Source organism: Gavialis gangeticus, unplaced genomic scaffold (genome assembly GCF_001723915.1).
Source record: "Gavialis gangeticus isolate Ggan-Ray unplaced genomic scaffold, GavGan_comp1, whole genome shotgun sequence".
NCBI classification, from domain to species: domain Eukaryota; kingdom Metazoa; phylum Chordata; order Crocodylia; family Gavialidae; genus Gavialis; species Gavialis gangeticus.
In genome coordinates, this window is record NW_017728964.1 from 3,923,826 (window position 1) to 3,931,874 (window position 8,049).

The 8,049-nt window shown below is 46.8% G+C and overlaps 1 protein-coding gene across 3 annotated transcripts in view; it reads left to right on the forward strand.

Annotated features, from left to right (window-relative positions):
- NTN1 (netrin 1) overlaps positions 1–8,049 on the forward strand; it is a 255,273-nt gene that overhangs the window by 15,883 nt on the left and 231,341 nt on the right. For 2 of the 3 annotated variants that reach the window (XM_019502096.1, XM_019502106.1), the window contains exon 1: positions 8–1,105. In XM_019502096.1, coding sequence (XP_019357641.1) covers positions 94–1,105 — 1,012 coding nt within the window. In that variant the 5' untranslated portion in view covers positions 8–93. Of the gene's footprint in view, positions 1–7; positions 1,106–8,049 lie in introns of those variants that run through there. The other variant, XM_019502100.1, reaches the window with a different exon arrangement.

Genomic DNA, 8,049 nt, shown 5'->3' on the forward strand with positions numbered 1-8,049 from the left:
TGCCGCCGCCGCCGCCGCCGCCGCCCGTCCTGTGAGGCCCGGCCCGCCGCCTTCACCCCTCTCTCCCTCTGTGCCCCCAGGTCCGGCGAGAGGATGTCGGCGCGGTGCTGCGGGGCTCTGGTGGCGCTGGTGTCCCTGGCGTGCCTGGCGGAGGGCGGCTACTACGGCCTCAACATGTTCGCGGTGCAGACGGCGCAGCCCGACCCCTGCTACGACGAGCACGGCCTGCCGCGCCGCTGCATCCCGGACTTCGTCAACTCCGCCTTCGGCAAGGAGGTGCGGGCGTCCAGCACGTGCGGCCGCCCGCCGGCCCGCTACTGCGTGCTGAGCGAGAAGGGCGAGGAGCGGCTCCGCACCTGCCACCTGTGCAACGCGTCCGAGCCCCGGCGCGCCCACCCGCCCGCCTTCCTCACCGACCTCAACAACCCGCACAACCTCACGTGCTGGCAGTCCGAGAGCTTCGTGCAGCACCCGCACAACGTGACGCTCACGCTGGCGCTGGGCAAGAAGTTCGAGGTGACCTACGTGAGCCTGCAGTTCTGCTCGCCGCGCCCCGAGTCCATGGCCATCTACAAGTCCATGGACTACGGCCGCTCCTGGGTGCCCTTCCAGTTCTACTCCACGCAGTGCCGCAAGATGTACGGCCGCCCGCCGCGCGCCGCCATCACCAAGCAGAACGAGCAGGAGGCCGTCTGCACCGACTCGCACAGCGACGTGCGCCCGCTGGCCGGCGGCCTCATCGCCTTCAGCACCCTGGACGGCCGCCCCTCGGCCCACGACTTCGACAACTCGCCCGTGCTGCAGGACTGGGTCACGGCCACCGACATCCGCGTGACCTTCAGCCGCCTGCACACCTTCGGCGACGAGAACGAGGACGACTCCGAGCTGGCCCGCGACTCCTACTTCTACGCCGTGTCCGACCTGCAGGTGGGCGGGCGCTGCAAGTGCAACGGCCACGCGTCCCGCTGCGTGCGCGACCGCGACGACAGCCTGGTGTGCGACTGCAAGCACAACACGGCCGGCCCCGAGTGCGACCGCTGCAAGCCCTTCCACTACGACCGGCCCTGGCAGCGCGCCACGGCCCGCGAGGCCAACGAGTGCGTGGGTAAGTCCGCGCCCGGGCTCCGGGGAGAGGGGCGAGGCGCGCTGCCGTCCCGGGGCTCCCCGCACGCCGCTCCGCGGCCGCCGCGGCCTCGCCACCGCACAGAGAAGAGCCCGGCCCCGGCCCCGGCTCGCGCCTCGCGGGCGGGACCGTCCGTCGGGCCGTTTCTCCGGGGCGCGGCGCGGCGCGGGCGCCCGTGGCTCTTCCGAGGCTGATTCGCCGCGAGATGAAGGGGGGGCTGGTGCAGCTGTGCGCGAGGGGGCAGAGGGAAGCGGGGCTGGGGTGGGGCTGGTGCCCTTCTGTCATTTCTGCCTCGTGCAGAAGCACCGTCCCGGCCGGTAACGCCGCCGGTAACTAATAACTTGAGTCAGGGCAAGGCTGACCGGAGAAACAGCAGTGTGCTTGGGGAATGATCCTTTTGCACCATCCGAGGCAGATATGCAGACGCGCTTGGCTGTCAGCCGTACCGAGACCCGAGCTTAGCCCCTAAGCAAGAGTCCTCGAGTCCCAGAGGCCAGTCCTCGACTGACAGGCAGAAGGTCGCTGTCACCTTGAAGGGGGGGTAATGCATTCAGAGGTGCTTTTCTGTAGAAGATGTCAAGGTTTCACATGTTTCAACATCTTTCCCTTGTCAGGGTGGATTTGATGTTCAAGAAGGCCAGGGCACCAGCTACAGTTATGCCAGTGTAAGATGGGCACAGACAGTTCTGGGGGCCTCTCACTGTTCCAGTTCATGACCCCCACCGCTTCCACAAAGCTCCTCTTCCTAACCTGTGGCAGGCCTGCTGTTTTAGTCTTGGGATCCCACACAGCTCTGGCCACACACTTCAGTCCTGATCTGCGGCATGCCCTTGTATTCTGGTCCTGATCCATCCCAGCCCTGGCAGTGCCCCTTAATCCTGGCTGCTAGCATCTCTGCAGTCCTAAGCTTCCTCACCCACCTGCACCTCTGAGCTAATTCACCCTGTCCTGAAGGGACTTTCACTTTTGTCTCTCACCCAGCGTCCAGTACAGCTCTAACCTAACCTGCAGAACGTCTCTTCACTGGTTTTGTTCTCCACCACCACACATACTTCCTTATGAATACGGGAATGCCCCACCGGTCTAGTCCCTAGGGTCTTCTAGCCAGGGACTTGTCTTACAGCACATATGGGCAGTTTTGTACCCACCAGAGACTAGGGTGAGACTCAACTATCTCATGTTCACCTGTTAAGACTTGTTAACATTTAACATTATTTAATCACAACATCTTTCAGTAGAGCACTTCTCAGCAGAGCGTATCTTTTAGCATTTGCCAGTCCTGCTGCAGGTTCTCAGTTGATGTAAACTGGCTGAGCTATGCTGAAGTCTTTGGAGCTATGCTGATTTATACTAGCTGGGGGCTACTGAAAGGGCCGTATTATTTATTTATGTTTCAAATCCTTTTGAATGACCATACACAAGCCACTGGACATGATTCAGTTGCCCCCTTACATTGATTCAGCTGTAGCTCCATTGACTCTTAGGGTGTTACTCTGAAACTACGCCACCAAAGCCAGACTAACGCAGGAGGGAAACTTTTCCCTAGTGCATATCTCATTTGTGAATATTTAATCCAATTGTTTACACAGAAACTACATCTCACTTGTCCCATCTTCCAAAATATCTGCAACTCTGCTGATAGGAAAAACACTGTGCAGCATCTCTGAACAATTCATTTTTCCTTTTCTTAAATCATAATCAGATGTGGCTTTAAAGAGCACTGAATTTCTTAGTCTTCTTCTTGAACATCAAGAATAATAACAAAGAAAAGTACTGGCAAGTTGCTGCGATTCTTTGGCTGACTAAGCCCTCTCCCTTCAGAAAATTAATGCAGCTAAGATCATTTAAAATGAATACAAGTTACAGACATATGTTCTTCGTACAATGTTTGTTCAGCTATTGCTCTGTACATGTCAAGTCTACATTTGAGCAGAGTTCTATTCTGTAAATATGCACATACTTTCTCTGCACTTTTGATGAATTGGGCAGAGACAGGTGGATTTTAAAATTTTTATTATAAAATTCAATGCCCTTCATGTGGTCACATTTGTCTGTCACTTAGATCTGTGGCATCAGCAGCCTGTGCCTTCTGTGAGGAGGCGGTGGAGGAGACACTCTTCCATAATACCTGCCTTGATTTGCCCCTGGCTGCAGCTGCTCTTTGCCACCTTTAGCATCCTCTGCGATGTGCTAGGCTTGGACTTCTCTGAGACAACAAAGATCTCCTCTGTGCCACCCAGGAGCTGAGGGGAGCGGGATCTACTTGGTCAGTTTCCTGCTGGACCAAGTTGAGATGATAACCCTGAATTGCTGCAGGAACCAGCATACAGGGGCCAGCTTGGACAACGCCCATCAGCTCTTTTAGTTTTTGGTCTAGGCACGCGTCTCCTTTGTGCTCAGACACTTCACCTTCCAATACACAGGTTGTGTCATGCCGGGCTATCAAGGTGGGCACTATGCATGGTGGAAGACAGATAGAGAGATGGGCAAACAGACAAACTAGATATCAAATCCATCTTTTGCATTGAAGTCATAAGGTTTTCTTAACTGTGGAAACATTACTGATGTTGGTATATATAGGAAAGCTAGATTCTTCTTTAGTAAAATGTGGGCTTCCTTCCAGAAATATTCCAAAGCGGCGTGAATCAAAAGAGCATGTTATAGGCATGATGGCCCTCAGTGGAATCCAGGAATCTTTCGTTCAGCCATATGTTAGATCGTACAGAACTAGATCTTCTACTGGTGTAAATCAGCCTTGTTCTCTTGCTGTCATTGGAACTGTACTGATTTATACCATCTGAGAATCTGGCCCATTGTATATATGGAGGCATGTGAAGTCTATTACAAATCTATACACATGTACATATTTCCATGTATACATTTCCATCTGAAAACATGATGGTGCTGTTCTTTTTTCATAGTAATTTTTATTCCTGATGAGCTTATGGAAGGTCTCTCGATCCTTGTGGAAAATATTTTAGGCAACACTGATTTCTGCAGTTTGAAGATGATAAACTATATTCATAAATTGGCTGCTGAAGTTTAAATAAACTTCTCATGAAGTATATGCAGTTTTGTCTTTTACTAATGAGAATAATTTTTTAAAATCTTAGAAGGCAGATGCTTTGCGGGGCAGTACTTACTAGGCCTGTGGCTGGGTTTTAGTTTATGAAAATCAGTCCTGTGACTGAAACCAGCAGATTTGCATAACACAGCAGTAATTTAAAACACAAACGGTTGTATGAAATGAGTTCCTTGGTGCCCTGTAGTTCAGTTTTTCTGTTGTTAGTGTGTACCTGTGATACAATGGTCATAATTGCACGAACAAAGCTGCATAAGCATGCTCTTTATTGGACTGTCCTTTCAGTTGCAAGGCTCAAATGTTTTGCTACCAAAGATAATTCTGTAGAGCATAGTAGAATAGCTTTTATGCAGCATAATATTAGGATTTAATTGTGACTGTGTTAGTAAATTGAATCCATGGTCAAAGGCATTTATGGGCATACTAGGAAGATTTAATAAGCAGGAAAGGAAGGACTACAAAGGGAAAGGTTTGTCTCTTTACTCTGGGTGTATTCACTACACAAAAACTTTTTATATGCTCACAGTTTCTAGCCTTGTGTAAAAAGTGACTTATTTGAATTAATCATTATTGCTGTTTGTGTACACCAAATGCCACGTCTTCAAAGGAGATGGTAAGAAAGAATCAGTCTTCTGAGCCTGATTCTGATCCAACTCACATGAGAGTAAATCAGGAGCCTCCCAGTAAAGTCCATGGAAGTGTATGCGTGTAGTAGATGTAGTAGCAGGGAGAAGAGAATCAAACTGCTTGGATCAGGTTCATCAGTATGCTGTGGCTGCTTTGTGCCATCCCAGTGACACCAAACAGCTGTAAAAGTGGCTGAACCAATAAATTAGATTTAGACTGTTTTGTGTCACCATTTTGCTTGGCCGGGAAGCCATCTAATAACAAACCTATCTCATGTCTGTAAATGCGAGGGTTACAGGGAAGTGTAGCCTATTTACTCCTATCATGGGGGAAATCTGAATTCTCTGGGTCTGTGCACTGTGTGGAGTCCTTACCACTTTATACAGTAAAGAATAGCAGCAATGAAGGAGTTAACAGGTGCAACATTATTAAAGAGGCAGTCTCAGTGGGAAACGGCATTTCCAAGTCCCTAGAGTGAAGTTAGTAAATGCCCTTTAAATGTGTAAACAGTATGAAGCTGTAATTTATCTCAGCCTAAAGCAGCTGGAGCAGAGCCGCTGCTGGGATTCTCATTAACACCTAGGGGGCAGGAATCTCCAGCTACCACCTAGCCGAGGGGGCATTACTGTGAAGGCAGGATCTGGAGAACCGTAGTATGAACAATGCCCCGGGTTCCCCATGGGCGAAAGGGAGTTGCTTTCTACCAAGCAGCGCTACATTTGTTAACCACAGGCTGCTGTTTCAGTAAGCCCATTTCTTTCTTGTAATCTCACTGAATATTTGTCTTTTTAAAAGTGATCACCCACATTTCTCTCCCACCTCTGGCAGCAGGTCAGATGAGACACAGAAAAAGCTAGTTTAAATGCGTCTTTCTAGAGTGTCTGTTGGATAATTCTCTCTTCTTCCTGAAAATGCCAGTCTTTCTCACTACATTTGGTATCTTTTTTTTCCTCTTAAGATGAATTCTGTTTTCCATTAAAGAATGATGTTGTAGCTGTGATGGTCCAGAAATTATGCAAGAGGCAGGATTTTTTTAAGAGTGATATCTTTTATTGAACCAACTATGTAGTTGGTTCAATAAAAGATATCACCCCAAGAAATTCTTGCATTTTCTATTAAGTGAATTTATGTTTTGCAATGAAACAATGATCACATTCTTAATATTAATAACCTTATTATATGTTTACACTTCAAAAGTCCAGTTGATTTAATTTTCTTCTCAATCATCATGATGTTTTCTAGGTTTGTTCTGCAAAATAGAATGACTAGAAAACTTTTTAGTAACTATAAAGCTGGCTGGAATTATTTAGTCTAGCTGGAATGAGGTCGTTGGGGATGGTTCATCTTTGAGCAGGTGGTTGTACTAGATGACCTCCTGACGTCCTTTCCAACCTCAAATATCTATGATACTATGATTTCTCTAGAGGAGGGGAAGAGAGGCAAAGGCAACCTAATTTATATTTACATGAATCTCAAGTATTTTTTTAACCATGAAAATGAAATACTTTCCATGTATGTAGTACTTTAATCGAAGACACTTAATGCCTTTTGCATTTTTACAAGTGTTTCCTAGAAATGCTTGCTGTATCAGAACAATTGCTCATGTAGTCCAGTATCCTGGTTCTGACAGTAGCCAGTCCCAAATGCTTCAGGACAAAGTGCAAGCCCTGTAAAAAGGTAGGGTAAGTTTAACACTAACGTCAGATAGAAGAGTGCTTTCATTCCTGTTTTGCAGTTACATAAATAGGCACAGAGGTTAAAAGACTTCTGGCTCAGGATCCCAGAGACCTTAGAGGAGAGCCCTTTATTCCTGACTCCCAATTCTGTGCTTCAGCACTATCAACAGCATGTTTAAAATACAGCTAAATCTTGCAACAACCATGATAAATCACAGGGTTAATTTAATTGATGTCAGTGAATATGTGTGAGTAAAGCCTGATAAGGGTGGTAGGATCTGGCTAATACTCTGTGTATTGCTCAAGGCACTCCGGATAGTAATACTTTGGGGGAATTCCTGAGTACAGTCAAGCTTCCTAAAGGTTGTGTGGCAGTCACCCTTTTTTCCTGTTCTGAATTAGCTTCTGATAAAGGAAATGAGTTTACAATATCTAATAGAGCTTTTGGAGTTCATATCAGCAGCTCCTGGGTATCAGGCTTTACAGTTCAATTGTTACATTTAGGTGTTCTTCAGAAGACGCTTATGCCTTTTAGACACATGAGACTTCTGGATTAGACATCGCTTCATCTTTCCTAAGAAATGTCCAGGCTTATTAGAAAGCAACTGCTTCACTAGGATAACATTGCTACAAATAACTTTTTCAAGTGTGACTGTTTCAGTCAGTTGGTTCAGTTTAGTCAAATAGGCACTGTGCCTATTAAAATGCAACCAAGTCCCCTTCCAAACTCAACAAAACAAATGCATTGCCTTAATCAAGACTATACAGCTTGATATTATTACCCATCAACAAGAGTCATAATAATCGTATTCAGTCACCCCTTACTCACTAACAGTTCTTGCCCATTCTGAGCATATCACCTACCAAACTCCAGCATGCAAAACTGGGCTTTGCAATACACCTAGAAGGTCAACAAGCCCAAGCTGAGGCAGAAAAAGACCATGGTGGAAAAGTGAGCAGATGGTAGAAAAGTGAGCTCACTAGAGCTGGTAGTGATATTGCCTGCTTCACTCAGAGAAAATAAGACTAAGGAAATACAATCCCACACAACAGCAGTGTTCAAGAAACAAAAGTTCCCAGCTAGGTTGCCTGTGTTTAAACCTGAATTATCCTGGGATGGTTGTTGTTGTTGTTATTATTTTAAATTTGTTCAATAAAATCTTTTTTATGAAAAGTAGGATTTTCACTGAAAACAATCTTTTCCCTTAAAACTGATTTTTTTAAATTTCTATTATTGGTTTTGGCCAAAAATATCAGTTTTGGGGGTTTAATTTTTAGAGGAAAGGTTAAACTTCCCACAATAAAAACATTCTTTATTGTTTCATAAAGCCTGAGTTTCCTACACTCTCCATGTATAAAATACAGGTCCCTGGCTTAAAGATCTTACACCCTGAGGGACTGATCCTGCTATCAATTTCAATTCAGACTCTACCCAAGCAAAAAGAAACATCTTCACAAAAAGACTTGAGTTTCATACTCAAGAAACAGGGGGACAGCTTATATTCCAGATCACTGCCACAAGTGGTGATGGAGACTTGAGG